Genomic DNA, 21,133 nt, shown 5'->3' on the forward strand with positions numbered 1-21,133 from the left:
GTGATTGTAGACTCTTCATAAGGCATATCAAACATTACTACGATGGAAGACTGAATGTTTATACATGGTTGTTTGCTGAAGAGGAGATATTGGTATACGCAGTACAGTGAATGGTATGACCCTTTCAACTTCAGTGTAAATAGTTTACCTCTCCATTTTCTCTCTTTCCCTCTATCCTCACACCTATACCCCTCCCTCTTCCCTCTCTCTCTCTTTCTCCTCTTCTCCTCTTGTTTCTTTCTCTCTCATTCCATGCCTATCTTTCCATCTCTCTTCCATCCCTCTTTCCTACCAGAGAATCGGTGAGCCATTCCAACCCTTAGGAACAGAGAACGGGGTTTAAATATTGATCATTTACGATGGCTATCAGATGCACAGCATACTGCATTCAGCAGTGTGAGCAGCATCGCAAATGAGGACGGAGAGAGTAAGAGAGAGACAATTGGAGATTGTGTGTATGTTGAGGGAGAGACGGTGAGGGAGGGGGTAATTGAGAGAGGGAGGTGTATGTTGAGGGAGAGACAGTGAAGGAGGAGAGAATTGAGAGAGGGAGGTGTGTGATTGAGGGTGGGAAAGGCGGCAGACGGTTTGTACTGGAGAGAGAGCGAGAGAGAGGGCGCGAGAGAGAGAGCGAGAGAGCGCGAGAGAGAGAACTGCCCTGCTCTGCTGCAGTGGAGAGAAGTGAGGGGAGAGACTGCAGTCTCTGCTTATGGGAGAAATCAGTAGATATTACCACCGCACGGAAACGTTAGCCCTACGAGCCTGATTATTGGATGGGTCACCCAGCCAGTGGGAACATCACATTAGACTGGTAATACTTTCTACCTCACTCTCATTTCCTCCCTGGAAATGGTAATCAGCGGGCAATATAGACATGCAGGTCATTTAAGGACAACTTTAATACTGATTTTGTTTTTATTATACAGTGTCAAATGATTGTCAAATGATTCTTCTGTTGTTTGAAGATTTGAACTATGAATGTGCAAATCATTAGACCATTTGAGGGGTTTGTATTGGGTTTGTATGGTGTGTTTCTGGGGCTTTCGGTTTGTGACTAGCTAAGTGGAGCTGTCCTGTGTTGAACTGCATAAATGTAGACACTGGTATATAAGTGCTAAGAGTACCTGCAGCGTTGAGGTACAGTACGTACTACTATGAATAGGATGGATAGCTTTCTCTTCTTGTCTCTGTCTCCTTACAGTCGCTATACAAGTTGAGAATTAGACAAGGGTTATTATGCTATGATTGAATATAGCCTGTGAGAATTGCTGTTACGACAATTATTATAAGTCGTGATGTATGATGTCCATTTGTTTGACAGGAATCATTTAAATATGTCATATAATTATCCTTATCTGTTAAGATTGGTGTATATCGATAAATGAGAGCGAGGACAGAGTAAGCAGTTCTGTCTGTGACATCAAACAATTAGTCATTTGATTTGTCTGATCCCAAACTCCATTGGCTAGCATGGCCTCAGGCAAGGCTGTAAGGTATCAGACAGAAACAATTCAGCTGGATCTGATTTGCTCGGCAACAACTAGTTTCTCTGCTGTAGCGTTTCATAAGGAGTCTGGAATTGAACACATGTCTTGTGGAGTGGGATAGCATATCGCCTTTAGCTGTTTTAAGTTTTTTTTAAACACTTTAAAAAATGCACCTGTTGGAGATGCAAAGCGTGTTGATTTGTGGTCTATAGGTCAATGAAGACGAGGTTTCATTACGAAGACACAGACCTGTATTCAATCCAAGCCACGTTATAGAGCAGCACACTATACAGCCGACAATGCAGCACTTGCGTAGGTTGCATTCACGGTAAACGCTGCACATGTCGGCTCAATCATAAAGGACCTGTCCGCGCTATAATGCGCCTTGCATTGAATCACAGCCTCATACAAGTTATGAACTACGCTGACAGAATACTGTTTTACTGTTGCTGCTGACCCATGTCTTGATCATTTCACTGTCTGTTGCGACTTTAGACAATGCATTTCCTACATACAGTATAGCATTGACTTAATACTTGGTATCTTAGGTAGACAACTGTACAGTTTACACAAAGTTTCTGAAAACATAAATATGTCAACTGCATATAAACACCTCTTTACATCTACAACAAAAGACTTGGTTTGACATGGTACCATTCTTTGATGGTAAAAGCTATACAAAATAGAGTGCACGTGGTGATCTGGCTGGCTGATCTAGAGAAAAATAGAGTGCACGTGGTGATCTGGCTGATCTGGCAGGCTGATCTCGAGCAAAATAGATTGCACGTGGTGATCTGGCTGGCTGATCTAGAGAAAAATAGAGTGCACGTGGTGATCTGGCTGATCTCGAGCAAAATAGAGTGCACGTGGTGATCTGGCTGGCTGATCTAGAGAAAAATAGAGTGCACGTGGTGATCTAGCTGATCTGGCAGGCTGATCTCGAGCAAAATAGATTGCACGTGGTGATCTGGCTGGCTGATTCTAAAGTCAGTAAAGATCCGTTGTAGACCTGCGTGTGTCGGTTTGTCTCCAGTGAGGACACATGTAATCTGGGTTAAGCTCTACGATTGCCTGCCATGTATCCCAATTCTGCCCAATTGTCTTGCTTGCTCATTTAGATGGGCCTTAGAAACTGCTTGTCAACTAAACTGAGACAGATCGTTTTTGTCATCCAGCCCTTTTAGAGGGAATGAAAAACCTCTGGGAAGCTTTTTGCATTGGAGAACCTCTCACATACAGACGCATAGGCACACACACACACACACACACAGGCTCACACACACACACACAGGCTCATACACACACACAGGCTCACACACACACACACACACACATTCCAAGACATAGACTGACCAGGTGATTCCAGGTGAAAGCTATGACCCCTTATTGATGTCACCTGTTAAATCCAACTTCAGTCACTGTAGATAAAGAGGAGGAAACAGGTTAAATAATGATTTTCAAGCCTTAAAACAATTGAGACATGGATTGTGTATGTGTGCCATTCAGAAGGTGAATGGGCAAGACAAAAGATTGAAGTGCCTTTGAACAGGGATGGCAGTAGGTGCCAGGCGCACCGGTTTGAGTGTGTCAAGAACTGCAACCCTGCTTGGTTTTTCGCATTCAATAGTTTCCACTGTATCAAGAATGATCCACCACCCAAAGGACATTCAGTCAACTTGACAAGTGTGGGAAGCTTTGTAGTCAACATGAACACCTTGTAGAGTCCATGCCCCGCCGAACTGAGGCTGTTCTGAGGGCAAACGGAATGTTAGGACGGTGTTCTTAATGTTCTGTGCACTCAGTGTATGTTACAATAAGCATATCTTCAATTACAATATATCCAGTTTCTATCCCTTTTCAATAGTTGACATAGAAATACTCCTTCACTGTTTGTGAAAGTATTGTATACCAACCCTCAAGCAATAATGTTATTTTGTATCAGCTACTTTTCCAAAGAGTTGTTGTATCATCAGTAGATGATAGGGGTAGTCTATTACCAGACAAATAGGATTGTAGATGTCAGTAGAGATGATAGGGTTAGTCTATTACCAGACAAATAGGATTGTAGATGTCAGGAGAGATGATAGGGTTGATCTATCACCAGACCAATAGGATTGTAAATGTCAGGAGAGATGATAGGGTTAGTCTATTACCAGACAAATAGGATTGTATATGTCAGGGGAGATGATAGGGTTAGTCTATTACCAGACCAACAGGATTGTAGATGTCAGGAGAGATGATAGGGTTGATCTATTACCAGACCAACAGGATTGTAGATGTCAGGAGAGATGATAGGGTTGATCTATCACCAGACCAATAGGATTGTAGATGTCAGGAGAGATGATAGGGTTAGTCTATTACCAGACCAATAGGATTGTAGATGTCAGGAGAGATGATAGGGTTAGTCTATTACCAGACAAATAGGATTGTAGATGTCAGGAGAGATGATAGGGTTAGTCTATTACCAGACCAATAGGATTGTAGATGTCAAGAGATGATAGGGGTAGTCTATTACCAGACAAATAGGATTGTAGATGTCAGGAGAGATGATAGGGTTAGTCTATCACCAGACCAATAGGATTGTAGATGTCAGGAGAGATGATAGGGTTAGTCTATCACCAGACCAATAGGATTGTAGATATCAGGAGAGATGATAGGGTTAGTCTATCACCAGACCAATAGGATTGTAGATATCAGGAGAGATGATAGGGTTAGTCTATTACCAGACCAATAGGATTGTAGATATCAGGAGAGATGATAGGTTTGATCTATTACAAGACTAACATGATTTAGAGATGTTAAGTTACTGTGACTCTCATCGTCATTATTGATTTTGGTGAGTAATAGATGTATAACCAATTCTGTATGTGCAGAATAGGGGAGTAGGCTTTTGTCATTTTCCACCTTAGATATCCTGCCCTGGGAGAAGGATACAACAGGGACAGCAGGGAGGCAGAGCCGGACAATGGCCGTGTGGCAACAAGTAGCTCTTTATCCTATGGGTTGTTGAGTGGGTTGGCTCAAGGTTAGGTACACTTTTCGCACTGTCGTGACATTTCTCAGCCCTGCTTAGTCCTACCCAATCAAATATGAGTATGACTCACAATGAGGATCACCGTGATCTGTAAATGTTAATCATATGCTGGTGTCACCCCTGAGACTCCAGTGTAGCTAGGAATTCTGGGAAATAAATGGTCAGACTTCAATGTAATTGGGTAACGTTTCCTACTCTCTCCTCCTGTTGCCGCCCCTGAGAGCAACACAGAACTGGCACAGAATGATATGATGCTTGCTGAGGCCTGAGATGAGAATTTATTTGGCCAGCTGTTTGTAGTCTATAGGATTCCGCAGAAGAAGACAGACGCGGGGTTATAGTGTTTCATGCATTCTTATTCGTTATGATTGTCGTTGGTGATTACGGATTGCAGTCAGATTGATAAACACTGTTATTACCGTAGCCTGCATCTGGGTAGCAGGGCAGTTAATTCAGGAAGTTAACTCAAATTACACTTCAATAATAAAAATAAACACATGTATTTATTTTCAATTACTTCTCAATAAACTGAAAAGTAAAAGTTCAAACATTTCTGATTTGTACATTTCTAATCACTTCCTGAATTGACTGCCTTCAATTTGAGTTGAGCCAAACCCTGCTGGGTAGATTAGAAAATATATAATTAATTTGCTTCCTGTTATACCTTTTTCTATTTGCACAGTGATCTCATCTCTAACATTAATATAATTTATCTGAAATGAATCCTTAATTAGACATGAGAAGCCATTCACTGTTATAGATGATTAGACATGAGAAGCCATTCACTGTTATAGATGATTAGACATGAGAAGCCATTCACTGTTATAGATGATTAGACATGAGAAGCCATTCACTGTTATAGATGATTAGACACGAGAAGCCATTCACTGTTATAGATGATTAGCCATGAGAGGCCATTCACTGTTATAGATGATTAGACATGAGAAGCCATTCACTGTTATAGATGATTAGACATGAGAAGCCATTCACTGTTATAGATGATTAGACACGAGAAGCCATTCACTGTTATAGATGATTAGCCATGAGAAGCCATTCACTGTTATAGATGATTAGCCATGAGAAGCCATTCACTGTTATAGATGATTAGACATGAGAAGCCATTCACTGTTATAGATGATGAGACATGAGAAGCCATCCACTGTTATAGATGATAAGACATGAGAAGCCATTCACTGTTATAGATGATTAGACATGAGAAGCCATTCACTGTTATAGATGATTAGACATGAGAAGCCATCCACTGTTATAGATGTGTAATTATGAGTCAGTACATGATAATGGGAACTCCTGAGAACTCTTTGGGGAGCAATAGGTGGGGCCTATAACAGTTGGTCTAACATGCATCCGAAGGTCATAATTCCCATTCAGCCTCTCCATCTCACCTTCTCACAGGGTTAATTGTGTCAGTACAGTTCATTGCTAATCCTATTAGGATTCAAATCAAATCAAATTGTATTTATCACATGGGCCTTGCTGTGAAATGCTTACTTACCAGCCCTTAACCAACAACGCAATTTTAAGAAAATAAGAGTTAAGAAAATATTTACTAAATAAACAAAAGTTTAAAAAAGTAACACAATAAAATAACAATAATGAGACTATATGCGGGGGTACAGGTTAGTCGAGGTAATTGAGGTACTATGTACATATAGGTAGGGGTAAAGTGACTATGCATAGATAATAAACAGTGATGAATTGTTCAGCAGCCTTATGGGTTGGGGGTAGAAGCTGATAAGGAGCCTTTTGGACCTAGACACTCCAGTAGAATGAAGGATGTTTCGGTCACGATTGCCTCATTTCAATTTGGTGGAGATGATTGTTTCAGAAGAGACATAGCATATTATAATTGATATATTATAATCACCTTAGTCTTTGCCATTCCTTCAGAGAGAGCAGATCCCGATTCATAAATGGAAAATAGTCCTCTTTGGAACAAATTTTGGAAAGGGAGCCTTAGTATTTATTTGGCACGTTTTCCACCTCAAGTAGAAGATGTGTTAACCATTCATTTTTATTTCATCCCTAACGGACCGTGATGTAATGCTGTAATGTTGAATATCGGCTTTCACAAGGGACTGAGGGCTCATTTGACAGAATTTTACTCCATTGACATTGATGTAATATTAAGATACTGTGTCTCATTCCTCAAACAAATTAGATTAGCCGTTTCATCCCTGAGTTAAATCCATTTAGGAGTTTATAGTACATTAAGGATGCAGGACTACCGGCTGGCATTTTTATCCTCAGGGTCTGTGATGTGGACTAATGTCAAGGAGGCCATTTCCCTACAAACCACTCCAGCTTTGTCACTGTGCTGCTCTACTGTCTGGCACATTGCTAAGGCATTGAGTTGGGTCACATGGTATAATTGTAGATCCTCCATTTTGTTACTTTGTGTGGAGAAAACCAATACTCAGCTACTAAATTGTTTCTATTGGAGTGGAGTGCCAGAGAGGACTAATCTAACTGCTGAAGTAAATCTCTAACAGATGCCTATTTTTAATTCCCTAAACATTGCCATGATACTGATACATGTATGTCAACAGGTAATGAGTGATGAAATACTTGTCTTTTTGATGTGTGTGTGTGTTTGTGTGTTATACCAAAGTTTACACACTTCATTGCCTGTGCTGCTGGTGATGGCAACTGACCATCTCTTTGTGCGTCTGTGACTTGCCCCAGGGACTGTGTGTGTGGCCTAGTCATTGAGGATGAAGTGGAACCTGTTCAAGAATAAGCCTGAGGCCATGGTGGGTCCAGAGCCCACGGGCACCGGCGCCACTATGACCGCAGCCCCAGCCGTCGCCATCGCCACCACCGTGGCTGAACCCCCAGGCAACGGCACAGTTTCCAAGAACGACATGTTCGAAGAGATCAAGAGCAAGTTCATGAACGAGATCGATAAGATCCCATGTACGTCTTCCCTGGTTAACCAAAATACTTATTTTTTTCCCAACCCTGACTCATAACTCATGTACTATGATTGGAACAATATTGGAACATAGAATCTTAAATATGAATGATCTCATAGGAGTGATCTCATAAGAGTCCAACCCATATTGAGGTATTTACATAGTAGTGTTCTTTTCCTCATAATTTCCCTGTGTGTGTTGCAGTGCCCTCCTGGGCCATCATAGCTATCGCTGTGGTGGCCGCCCTCCTCATCCTCACCTGCTGCTTCTGCATCATCAAGAAGTGCTGCTGTAAGAAGAAGAAGAACAAGAAGGGCAAGAAGGGCAAAGATGGCCTCAACATGAAGAACATGAAAGGAGACGAGGTATGGTGCTTCGGGCTCCACATTTAAACTCAGTTCACAGAGTACATGCAGCTCCGACAGACATAACATATATCACACTCAGGATACGCATTTCATGTGAACACAAAACTCACAAAACTCACATGAATATCAGTAGGTTAAGTTATTTATTTTTAGATGATGAACGTAGACATACAGGACTAGGATAGCTGACAGATGGCGTCTATAATTATTAGCCTACTAAGCCATAGACTGCATTCCCCCATAACAACAAGGTTGCCTGTTTTATTTACTGTGCAACAATTTATTTTGCTTGAGGAACTTGGGAATGTTTTGGTCAATATGTAAAGATGCAAGATCTTAATTTGACCACAGTAAAATACACTACCTAACCAAAAGTATGTGGACACCTGCTAGTTGAAAATCTAATTCCAAAATGACGGGCATTAATATGGAGTTGGTCCCCCCCCTTTGCTGCTATAACAATTTCCACTCTTCTGGGAAGGCTTTCCACTAGATGTTGGAACATTGCTGCGGGGACTTGCTTCCATTCAGCCACAAGAGTATTAGTGAGGCCTGGCTTGCAGTTGGAGTTCCAATTTATCCCAAAGGTGTTCGTTGGGATTGAGGTCAGGGCTCTGTGCAGGCCAGTCAAGTTCTTCCACACCGATATCGACAAACCACTTCTGTATGGACCTCGCTTTGTGCACGGGGGCATTGTCATGCTGAAACAGGAAAGGGCCTTCCCCAAACTATTGCCACAAAGTTGGAAGAACAGACTTGTCTAAAATGTGATTGTTCGCTGTAGCGTTAAGATTTCACTTCACTGGAACTAAGGTGCCTAGCTTGAACCATGAACAACAGCCCCAAACCATTATTCGTCCTCCACAAAACTTTTGCAGTTGACACTATGCATTCAGGCAGGTAGCGTTCTCCTGGAATCTGCCAAACCCAGATTCGTCCGTCGGACTGCCAGATGGTGAAGCGTGATTCATCAAAGGAAATCAAATTCAAATAAGATTGTGTTTGTCACATGAGCCGAATACACCAGGTGCAAACCTTATCGTGAAATGCTCAGTTTCAAGCCCTTAACCAACAATGCAGTTTTAAGAAAATAGAGTTACTAAATAAACTAAAGGAAAACATAAAAAAAGTAAAAAAGTTAGACAATAAAATAATAATAACGAGGCTATATACAGGGGGTACTGATACCGAGTCAATGGGTTGTGGTACAGGTTAGTCAAGGTAATTTGTACATGTAGGTAGGGGTAAAGTGACTATGCATAGATAATAAACAGCGAGTAGCAGCATTGTAAAAACTAAGTAGGGGGAGGTCAATGCAAATAGTCAATTTGATTGACTGTTCAGCAGTCTTATGGCTTATCGGTAGAACTGTTAAGGAGCCTTTTGGACCAAGACTTGGCACTGGATTATAAACACCTATAAGCAACGGGTGTGGCTGAAATAGCCAAATCCAATCATTTGAAGGGATGTCCACATACTTTTCTACGTATATACCGTAATTGCAGCAACAGAATTAGAATTTTTATTCTATAATGTTGCTTGATCAGTGGTTGGACTATTAGCTGGCCAAAAGTAGGCTACATCAAGAGTGCAATACTGTTAATATGTGTTAGTGTGGGTTTTCTCTGAATTTATGTCAATCACGAAGATACTCTGCATTTCCTGCGGTGCAGGACAATTCTCAGCAGCAAGAGAGTGATCAAATTAAGATCTGACATCTGTATATAGATTTGACCAACAACACGTGCTCTTTATGCATCCCTTGGTGTATCAGTAACAACCTTTGATCTTTCATTGGCAGCACTTAGACCAGATTTAGGGAGACATGTCGATAACCTCCTATCCTCTCTGTTCTCTTGATGTGGTTGTTGTTGTCGTTTTAAAATGTGTGCTGTACTTCATTGTGACATACGGTGAAAATTACACAAAGGACCAGGGATGGAAAAGGTCCAGGGATGGTTTAGGTAATGGGAAAAGGACCAGGGATGGTTTAGGTAATGGGAAATGGACCAGGGATGGTTTAGGTTTGGGAAAAGGACCAGGGATGGTTTAGGTAATGGGAAAAGGACCAGGGATGGTTTAGGTAATGGGAAAAGGACCAGGGATGGTTTAGGTAATGGGAAATGGACCAGGGATGGTTTAGGTAATGGGAAAAGGACCAGGGATGGTTTAGGTAATGGGAAAAGGACCAGGGATGGTTTAGGTAATGGGAAAAGGACCAGGGATGGTTTAGGTAATGGGAAATGGACCAGGGATGGTTTAGGTAATGGGAAAAGGACCAGGGATGGTTTAGGTAATGGGAAAAGGACCAGGGATGGTGACCAGGGATGGTTTAGGTAATGGGAAAAGGACCAGGGATGGTTTAGGTATGGGAAAAGGACCAGGGATGGTTTAGGTAATGGGAAAATGACCAGGGATGGTTTAGGTAATGAGAAAAGGACCAGGGATGGTTTAGGTAATGGGAAAAGGACCAGGGATGGTTTAGGTAATGGGAAAAGGACCAGGGATGGTTTAGGTAATGGGAAAAGGACCAGGGATGGTTTAGGTGACCAGGGATGGTTTAGGTAAAAGGACCAGGGATGGTTTAGGTAATGGGAAAATGACCAGGGATGGTTTAGGTAATGGGAAATGGACCAGGGATGGTTTAGGTAATGAGAAAAGGACCAGGGATGGTTTAGGTAATGGGAAAATGACCAGGGATGGTTTAGGTTTGGGAAAAGGACCAGGGATGGTTTAGGTAATGGGAAAATGACCAGGGATGGTTTAGGTTTGGGAAAAGGACCAGGGATGGTTTAGGTAATGGGAAATGGACCAGGGATGGTTTAGGTAATGAGAAAAGGACCAGGGATGGTTTAGGTAATGGGAAAAGGACCAGGGATGGTTTAGGTAATGGGAAAAGGACCAGGGATGGTTTAGGTAATGGGAAAAGGACCAGGGATGGTTTAGGTAATGGGAAATGGACCAGGGATGGTTTAGGTAATGGGAAAAGGACCAGGGATGGTTTAGGTAATGGGAAAAGGACCAGGGATGGTTTAGGTAATGGGAAAAGGACCAGGGATGGTTTAGGTAATGGGAAAAGGACCAGGGATGGTTTAGGTAATGGGAAAAGGACCAGGTATGGTTTAGGTATGGGAAAAGGACCAGGGATGGTTTAGGTAATGGGAAAAGGACCAGGGATGGTTTAGGTAATGGGAAAAGGACCAGGGATGGTTTAGGTAATGGGAAAAGGACCAGGGATGGTTTAGGTAATGGGAAAAGGACCAGGGATGGTTTAGGTATGGAAAAAGGACCAGGGATGGTTTAGGTAATGAGAAAAGGACCAGAGATGGTTTAGGTAAAGGGAAAAGGACCAGGGATGGTTTAGGTAATGGGAAAAGGACCAGGGATGGTGTAGGTAATGGGAAAAGGACCAGGGATGGTTTAGGTAATGGGAAAAGGACCAGGGATGGTTTAGGTAATGGGAAAAGGATCAGGGATGGTTTAGGTAATGGGAAAAGGACCAGGGAAGGTGTAGGTAATGGGAAAAGGACCAGGGATGGTTTAGGTAATGGGTAGAGAAGGTAATGAAGCCCTGTCTTTTGTGGTATTCCAATTAACGGATGAGTGCTAGGGTAAGCTGCCCTCCGTGCTTAAGGATAATAGACACGATACCCATGGATCAGAGGAGCCATATCTCAGACTAAGCAGAATAAACAGGGGAGGACTGTGAAAAGTGCTCCTGCTTAATTCCAGGCTGAATGTGTCCAATATCATTAACAGGGCCCCATTCAACAGTAACAGTTATTAAAACAATTAATTGTCTCCACATGGTGAAAGATGGTCCTAGAAGAAGGACGTTTACATTTTTTTTTTTTTACGAACAGACAATCACTGTGTCATTTATCATCGTCCCAGTGTTGCCGGTGGTGTTGTTTGTTTTCTGGTGTGTCGTAAGTTCAAACCTCTTCCTCTCTCTGCTCTCCTCCTCTTCACTTTGTCTCTTATGTGTGCATCGTGTTTCTTGACTGTGATGGACCCCTGATCTACGGTAGGTGGAAGGATCGCGGTGATGCTCTCTGACCCATGGGCAGATGATGATGATCATGGGGGGTTCATGGAATGAAAATCGTAGCTTCTTTGCTTTTCTATCATGTTTTGTAATTATGTTTTGAGAATTTAAATGAGAACGCTATGGTCTACTCCATAAAATCCTGAGAGAAAACATTTTTTTTTTTTAAATAACGTATCGCCCACTATGTGACAGTGTGATGCCAAACTCACCCCAATATGAAACGTATTGGGCATAGTTTAAACGCAACCCACAAATAACACTATTAATATATGCATGTGAAAAGGGGCATGGTTGGTTGTTTGTGGGACATGATGACGACAATGCTAACCGCATGACCAATCAATCAATATTTTTCATCTGCACCCCAATGACTTTGTCACTCAATGAAGAGTGAAAATGAGAATTTAAAAATAAAGAACAGGTTTGCAGATGAAATAGTCACGGAAACTTGAACATGTCAGAAACAGGGGTTACCATAACTGTCTGTTATCTAACTGAAATACTGCTTCTACATTATGCAAATAGCTGGCTATGCCCTTTAATCCTGTAGCTACCATTTGGCTGGGAAAAATGGTGACCTGACTTGAGAGGAACATTCCTTGGTGACACATTAATGGAATAAAAAGGAAGCAAGTAAGATTATACAGGCCCTGCTTTTGAAGGATCAGTTAACTAGTTCCTTGGGAATATTGGGTAAGATGTAAAAGACAGGGTAAAACAATTGTGTCACCAAAGGACATTTTGAATTCAAGTCATTGGCTAGAAAACATAATTCCTGAGTTCCTGGTTGCATTAGGGACAGGATGGTATTCCACTATGCCACCAGGTGAGAAGCAGGTAAGCGGGAGCAAGGCAACGCAACAAACCCTGGTGCTACGCAATGCAAGGCAAGGCAACGCAACAAACCCTGGTGCTACAGTACGCAGCGCAACGCAATGCAACACAACACAAGCCTCTGAACGTCCACTGTCTGTCTGTGGCATGCTGTCTGTGGTGAGTGGGGCACCCTCCATCTGCCTCCTACACATAACCCCTGACCCTGCAACTCTGATCCCTGTGTCCTGTGTTCTACCACTGCAGAAACAGGACGATGATGATGATGAAGGCGAGACAGGCCTCACGGAGGAGGAGAAAGAGGAGGAAGAGAAAGAGGAGGAGAAACTTGGCAAGCTGCAGTACTCGCTGGACTATGACTTCCAAGACAGTAAGGTCAGTAGCTGATATTTTACCCTTTAAATCCTTGTAGGCACTGCTCAGCAAAACCTGTATTAGGCTTTTTTTGAACCTTAATACAATATGTGCAGCGTTGTCAGTCTATCAGTAAGAGTCCATCAACATCCAGGGATGGGAATATGATTTTTTTTACAATAAAAAACCCTACCATTTTTAGAACACAAAACATTGTGTGCACATTTATCAATATGCCAACAGTGTGCAACAATTTCTAATTTATCATAACCATTACAGATAACAAATACTAATAAGTAAATTGACCCATATATTCAGACAATAAAAACACTAGTGACATTTTAAGATTAATTTATTGAAACCGTAATATCAACTAGTTATATTATATTGTGGGAAACACAATCTTCAAAAAGGCAGTAACCTCAGCAGTGGCCCTTGCTTGTGAAAGCCTTATGTTAGGAATCAAAAGGACTACTAAAAGTAAGTTGAGTTATTAAATATAAACTGAAATCAAATTGCTCCATTACTTATTCAGTCCACAAAAAAAAGTAATTTGAATTATTCATTGAAACCATAATGAGCTGTGTTACCTGCGTGGCTTTGGTGAGGTGACGGCGGTGCTTTGCAGTGGCAAAAGATGTGACGCGAGATTCCTACATTTGACTAGTATATGAAAAAAAGGTGATCTCTGGTTAAAGAATGAGTTTTGACGTCCGTTGGAGTACTCCGATACTGGATTACTCCTGCCCAGCCCTATCTTCTTCTAGAAATTAAAGGCATAGTTACAGTAGTCTAAATAACAGATGTATGGATATCCAGAGAGTAGACTGGTGGACCTGAAGAACCTGGTGGTGAGTCATCCATCTAGAAATCAGTGTGTTTTTACTGAGCTACAGCTCAGATTTGGCATTGTTGAGTACAAACTCCACATAGCATGCCTACAACCCCTCAAAGTACCTTGAAAAAACAAGCATCTTTTATCAACAGCTCTGTAAAAACATCAGCAGAATTGTGCAGCGACAGTTTTGGGGAGGGACAGCTGACAACTGCTGGACTTAGGGTTGATGAATAAAAATATTCAAGAGAGCAGTGAATCCAGATCGGGGGTTCTGGGAATGAGAGGGTTTCTCCAGTATATTCAGAGCACAATGATACTTGGCATACGTTCCTCTTTTTCAGATATGCAAAACTACTGTAACATGATATTCTGTGACTTTCTGATGACATGGCAGCAAATATATTTGACAGCTCTAGTGTGGATATCTTGTATCTAATCTTGGTCATGTAAAAGGGCTGTGATAATTATTGCTGCAGCTTTAGGTTGTCAGCCAACAGGCCACAAGCTTATGTAACAAGGCTGCGGCATTTGTCTGCAGCAGTGACAGGAAGCACACATGAATATATTAATGTATGTTGTTTTCTCACCAAATATGTTTGGTTTGCCTCAATGCTGTCTTTGACCCCTGAACACTCCCCTCCCCTCCCCTCCCCTCCCTCCCTCCCCTCACAGCTCACAGTGGGAATCCTCCAAGCTGCTGATCTTATCTCCATGGACAGCGGAGGTACCTCTGACCCGTATGTCAAGGTCTTTGTCCTCCCAGACAAGAAGAAGAAGTTTGACACCAAGGTTCAAAAGAAAAACCTGAACCCTGTCTTTAATGAGTCATTTGTTTTCAAGGTAAGTCATAACACAGTTTCTATACCAGGACTGCACTTGCACAGAAGTTAGTTGGAATATAAAAGGTATCAATCATCCTGCCAAAAATATTGTGTCAGGCTAGTACAGCGGAGTCTCAAACTAAATCTAACTTAATAGTTTTGGTGTTGTAAAAAAATCAGACCTAAGATGCTACATGGTATAAGACTTTGTGGTTGTTGCCTACATTTATTTTTCATTATGTGTTCTTGTTGTGTTCACGTCATAGTATAGAGCAGTGCTGGCTTGCCATGCCTGCCTGCCTGCTATATACCCTCTTGCCTGTGTACTAACTGCAGCTTCCTGTACCACTCAATAGTGGAAGCACTGTCCCTAGAGTAGGGACCATCCATGAACAGTTTGGAGAATTTACAGTATATGAAATCAGATGCATGCCTTTAGAATGTATTTTTTTATTTATATTTGTCATGAGACCCTTCACCACAGGAAAATGCAATGTCTAGCTTCTAGCTCCTAGACCTGCTTTAGTGTATTATACACTCGTTGGCAATTTGAACCTGCTAAAGCCAGCACTCTGCTATTTTCCAACCCGTAAGCCAGGATTGGTAATTTACCTGTCTTATGTGAGCTCGCTTGTGCTGAGGTGGGAGGGGTGGCAATATCTGAGGTATGTTTCATTTGATTGAAAAACAAGCCCTATGGTAAGGCTACCCTTACGATAACAAAAGCTGATTCAACAGAAATGTCTTCCTTATCATGGCCATGCATTTGCCAAATATCCTATCCATAAGATGTTTTTTTAATGGTCTACCTGTGAGAATTTTGCTGTCATATTTTGCATTATTCAGAATTCACATAGGCCTACCCTGCAATGCATACTCCATTCGGCTTGTATCCATCCCCATTTCCAAAGAGAAACTCTCGGTTTCAGTTATCAAAGACCCGCTCCTCCAAACATATTCAAAATATTCAGTCCTATAACACCGTAACATCAACAGTAGGCCTAGGCTATCTCTTGCTTATTGAGAACGTTCCTCACATATACAATACAATTTACGGGAGCCTAGTATTTGTTATTTGCATGAAGACATCCCACTGGGAAAATACTGGTTGAATCAACGTTGTTGTCTTTTTGTCAGCAAAACTGTTAACCTAAATCCAATGACATGGTAATTTTTTTTGTTGATTTATCATTGTGTAAGGTTTATTAAAATAGAGCCCCAGGTCTGCAAGGGCTGGAGTGAATCAATAGAACCCATATTAGATACTCTAATTATGCTTTAGTGCCATTAGACCTGAACAAATCTCTCCTTAGATGTTTCCTGAGTAAAAACCAAGCTACACATTAGAATTCAGCCTAACCCATTTTCTGCCTTTCCTATTCTGTGTTGTAAAACTCTGTATGTTAGCTGACATTGTGCCGTATTACTGATGTGTCAGTAATCAATATCTTGCCAGCAGCCCATGGCACAAAATAAGATGTTTCTTTCTTTTAAAAAAACAACAGCAATAGCACAGATACACAGTATTAACAATTCAAATAGTATACAGTAGGGATATGTGGTTACATTCAGATGTAATAATCCAGTTGTGTTGTTGTTGTGTTGTGGTGTTGTTGTTGTTGTTGTGTTCCTTCCTCAGTTACCATATGATGAACTCGGTGGGAAAACCCTGGTGATGTCAGTCTTTGACTACGACCGATTCTCCAAGCATGACATCATTGGAGAGGTGAGGATCCCCATGAACACCATTGACCTGGGACAGCCCATCGAAGAATGGAAGGACCTGGAGAGTGCAGACAAAGAGGAGGTATGATCTGAAAAGAAACATAAACTATTTATGCTAGTCATAATTGATTGATTGATCTTTCTGTGATTTCATCTAACTAAGCTAATCGTTGGACGGAAGCGTTGCCCCAGCAGAATTAACAACAGCCAAGCTCTGACAATTGTAATATACATTTTTGTCTATCTTTCCCTCTCTGTGTCGTTGCTCTCTCTGTGCTTGCCCTCTCTCTGTCCTTAATATCCATGCAGCCTGAGAAGCTGGGAGACATCTGTATCTCTCTTCGTTACGTGCCCACCGCTGGCAAACTCACTGTCTGTATCCTGGAGGCAAAGAACCTCAAGAAGATGGACGTGGGTGGACTGTCTGGTACGTTAAGACTTCCACTGGACGTACAGTTTACTCTTGAGATTCTTAAAGGGTTCTTGAAAGGTTCTTTGCAGTGAGTGATGGTTCTATGTAGAACCATGTCTTCTCAAAGAACCATTCTCTATATAGAACCCTCCCCTTCCAAATTGTTCTTTAAAATGTTGAAGCAGTCCTTCACTAGATGGTTCTGGGTAATTATGAATTCCTGTTCTTTATGTTGCATTATTTCACTTACTGTGTGGTACCTATGATTTTGTTGTTTTATTCTACTTGTCTTGTGTCTGTGTTTATGTTCATGGGTTCTGTTGAGGTGGCTAGTCCGATACCGTCAGTGAGAAGGGTCTGCAAGTATATGCGAGTTTATATTTTTGGACTAACTTCATCATTTGACATGGTTGAGTCAGGTTGATACAACTCCCAGGTGAGAGTGATTAAGCATGATCAACCCCATATTACAACACAGTAGCATAACAATGTTAAAAACTGAATATCTTCATCATCATACATATCATATACCAATTACTCGTAGATAACTGTTACAGAGGTTAAATGTGTAAGGTGCTATTCAGAATGAAATAATATATATTTGTAAGGTTCTAAATAGCACCTCCAAGACAGGAGTCTCTAAAGCTCCAGAAAGGGTCCCGCCCTGGTCACAAATCAAAGAACCCTGCTGTTTAAACAACTTGTGGGTGGACTGTCTGGTAGGGCAAACCACTGGACATAACAGTAGATCATTTCCAACTAATCAGGCATGTCAATCTGCCATTCATTAAAATAGCTCATTGATGCAGAATCTCTGATTTATTTGCAGACATTGTGCAGACATGTTGCATTAATGAGCTCTCTGAATTATTTTTCTAATTAGCAAGCAACTCATATCACACCACATTTTTTTTCACTCTACCGCAGTGATGCATTTAAAACATTTAAATGAGAGATTGAATATCTGTTGGTCTTTCTTTGCAGATCCCTATGTGAAGATCGCGTTGCTGCAGGGAGGCAAGAAACTGAAGAAGAAGAAGACTACAGTGAAGAAGAACACACTGAATCCGTACTACAACGAGTCCTTCAGCTTTGAGATCCCAATGGACATGATGCAGGTGCAGAACACTACATATTTTTGGTGGTCTGCTCTTGTTTTTTTCTCTCTAGGCCTACAACCGCATTTCCATTTTCGCTATGCTTTACAGCAATTCAATGATGAAAGAAAATCAATACGATTCAGTGGAATTTTAAGGAAAATAACACTCAAAAACTATCTTTTGGTATTTGTTTCATTGGTCCACTGTTGATACTGTCCCAAAATTGTTTTGCTTGTCAGCAATCACGTTTTCAAGATATAGAACTTTCAAAATACCACTATGATGATTTTGCAACTAACATTTTGGAACTGTATCAACAGTCTACTAATGAAACAAACACCAAAAGACAGTTTTTGAGTGGTGTTTTCTTTTAAAACCTGGTAGTTGAATACCTACTGTATGAGGCTTGCATATGAATGGCTATGTGAGTGCACACATGTAGCATCTACTACACATATACATGTTTTTCTCTCTTTCCTCTTCAGAAAATTTTGGTGGTGGTGACAGTGTTTGATTATGACAAGATTGGCAAGAATGACGCCATTGGGAAGATATTTGTGGGCAGCAAGGCGACGGGCCCTGGTCTGAAGCATTGGTCTGACATGCTCTCTAACCCCAGGCGTCCCATTGCCCAGTGGCACCCACTACAACAGGAGGAGGATATAGATGCGGCACTGGCAGGTTTAAATGCAAAAAAGTAACTTAACTTGTCCGATTGATTACCAACTAACCAACTAACTCAGAAACCCTCCCTCCCCAACTGCCATACACTGCATGAAACTCATGACTTCCACATGATTCTGTCATGTCTATTTGAAACACTGAACAAAAAAAAGAAACATCTAAAATATCAGCTTATTCATAATTAAATCGAAGAACATAAACAACACTTTTCCCAACACCATAGCATTTCACGTATTTAGTGTAAAGAGAGAAGAGGGAGATTGAGCGATAAATTGATTGATTGATTGATAAATTGATCTGTGTTTCATTTGAACATGCTTTTTAGGAACAGATGCTTAGATGCTGACAATGAAAGTTTGGAGAAAGACTCAATGAAATTGATGCTGGTTATAGCTTCTTCATTTAGTTTATAGAACATTGTGCATGCTTTACTTATGTTCTCACTGCTCTACATAAACCATGCCAAACCGATTCCCATTAGCATATATCTTGTTCTCAACCCATAAGTGTGCCATATCTTGCAGTAGATATTAGTATTGGGACATTTCTCACATAAAACAGTTTTTAATGTACTAATGGAAAGGGTTTAGGTGAGATGGTAGGTATTAAGGTAATACAATGCAGCAATTCATTCCAGAAAGTCTTTCTGAAAGAACTTTACAATGCAAGGTTTTTTTGTTCCAATTGTATTATTATTATTTGTAATTGTTTTATTATATATATTCCCAGATATAAGAGAGATGGACATATTGTGGCAAAAATTATATTTGGCTTTGCAGTTAATGATTACTTATCAAACAGGATTAATTTCGATGCCGTTATGGACAGGGTCCATACACCTTCCAGTGTTTTCAGTGTGAAACCCAGACTGGTTTGAATTCATGGGTGCCTTTAGGCTCTCAACTCAGAGTGCACTGAGGGAAACTGTATCCCTGGCAAACGTCATAATGGCACAGTCCAAAAGGAAACTGCAATTGTGCTGCAGACCTACTTTGACCACTTGGATGTAAAAGTGATTACTTATCCATGTCCAAAGTAAAGATGATTGAAGAACTGTCACTGTCATCCAAAACCATGACGACCATGCTTTGTTAGTGATGAGATATTTACTACTAATAGCATGTGTTGAAAACACATTTGACCTTTTACTATTTTAAGTCAAAGATACACAATGTTGAGGATGTATGTTCAAGAAAATAAAGAAAAATGATCAATCATATTCTACTACGACAGCATTGCACCCTGTACACTATTGTGAGCACATTTTTGGCATTAATGCTATCGAGATGAAAGAAACATATGTTATAAGATGGGACCATATGCTTGTTACAGCCACTGCCTGTGAATTGTAAAGCTGCATCTCTGAAATGACTGATACAAACATACTGGAGGGGATGTTTTCTCAGTTTAAAAGTGTGTTTGCATGAAGGCCCAACGTCTATTTCTCTCTGCTGAGGATGACTGTAGTGGTGTGGGTATACATTCAATTCTTGGATGTTCACATTGTAATGATGAAATGTTCATCATCAAGCAACCGGAAATGCAGCATTTGCTTGAAACAAATGAGAGTAAAGTAAGCATGATTTATGCTTTGTGCTTATCTTCATGTCGTTAGCTTTGACCTTTGCACCATGCACTCATCCGCAACCTGCTTAGTATGTAACCCTCTTCTGTAAAACGCAAAAGTCCTGAAACATTGTGGTATTGTCCGCTGTTTATTCAAACCTGTTTTTCCCAAGGGCGTTGTTCGTTAGACATCCTGAAATGTTGATTGCCAGGAGGCCATGGTGTATAAGGTGATCAAACTGAAAGGAGGGGGAACGTTGGCATACTAATAAGTCCATTGATATGTAGTTTTGACCCCCCCTCTCTCGTCCTCCTGTAAACATTATGCAGTGAGAAAATGTCATAATACAGCATGTATCTATGAAATGTTGTAAATAGCGGCATGTTTTAAAGAGGAACCATAATTAGTGTGTATGTGTGTTTGTGTCCAATGTCATTTTGATAATAAAATGGAGAGAAAAATATGCACTGACTGCACATTTGATGTATTTTCCCCTAAGGGTATAATAGGACTGAACATATGTCTGCATAGTATATGTTGATTTTACAGGCTATTTTCTTGCCTGAAATTCAACAGTGTTACTTAATTTGTATTTTATTTATGTATGTCTACAGTGGACAACCTGAAATGTATGACTATATGCTGGGGCTACAAGTCAAAATGCAATATTACTTACATTTCCTGCTTTCACTTGTATGTGTGCATGGTCTTCGATGGCCAGGATTTATTGTGTATTTTTTGCAAAAGCAGAACATTTACTAGCTCCTTTGCTTTGTAATTCTAAGTACCGTGTTTTCTTCAAGTATCCTGCCGGAGGTGGTAGTCACCGCCTTATCAAAAATGATTTGAATCTGCTGTGTTGACCAGTGTTCTAGTACTAAGTCAGACTACAGTACTACACACATTGAAATCCTAGTACTAGACC

The 21,133-nt window shown here is 40.9% G+C and overlaps 1 protein-coding gene across 3 annotated transcripts in view; it reads left to right on the top strand.

Moving 5' to 3' along the window:
• The window catches only part of LOC115143492 (synaptotagmin-2-like), a 63,551-nt gene extending 42,878 nt beyond the window's left edge, over positions 1-20,673 (top strand). Inside the window, exons 1-9 of one of the 3 annotated variants that reach the window (XM_065002014.1) lie at positions 610-811; positions 7,225-7,455; positions 7,659-7,819; positions 12,954-13,082; positions 14,572-14,739; positions 16,360-16,527; positions 16,755-16,872; positions 17,842-17,975; positions 18,443-20,673. In XM_065002014.1, the coding sequence (XP_064858086.1) occupies positions 7,254-7,455; positions 7,659-7,819; positions 12,954-13,082; positions 14,572-14,739; positions 16,360-16,527; positions 16,755-16,872; positions 17,842-17,975; positions 18,443-18,658 (1,296 nt within the window). In that variant the 5' untranslated portion in view covers positions 610-811; positions 7,225-7,253 and the 3' untranslated portion in view covers positions 18,659-20,673. Of the gene's footprint in view, positions 1-609; positions 812-7,224; positions 7,456-7,658; positions 7,820-12,953; positions 13,083-14,571; positions 14,740-16,359; positions 16,528-16,754; positions 16,873-17,841; positions 17,976-18,442 lie in introns of those variants that run through there. The other 2 variants (XM_065002013.1, XM_065002015.1) reach the window with 2 other exon arrangements.
• Positions 20,674-21,133: the final 460 nt, after the last annotated feature.

Source organism: Oncorhynchus nerka, linkage group LG15 (genome assembly GCF_034236695.1).
Source record: "Oncorhynchus nerka isolate Pitt River linkage group LG15, Oner_Uvic_2.0, whole genome shotgun sequence".
Classification (NCBI taxonomy): Eukaryota; Metazoa; Chordata; class Actinopteri; order Salmoniformes; family Salmonidae; genus Oncorhynchus; species Oncorhynchus nerka.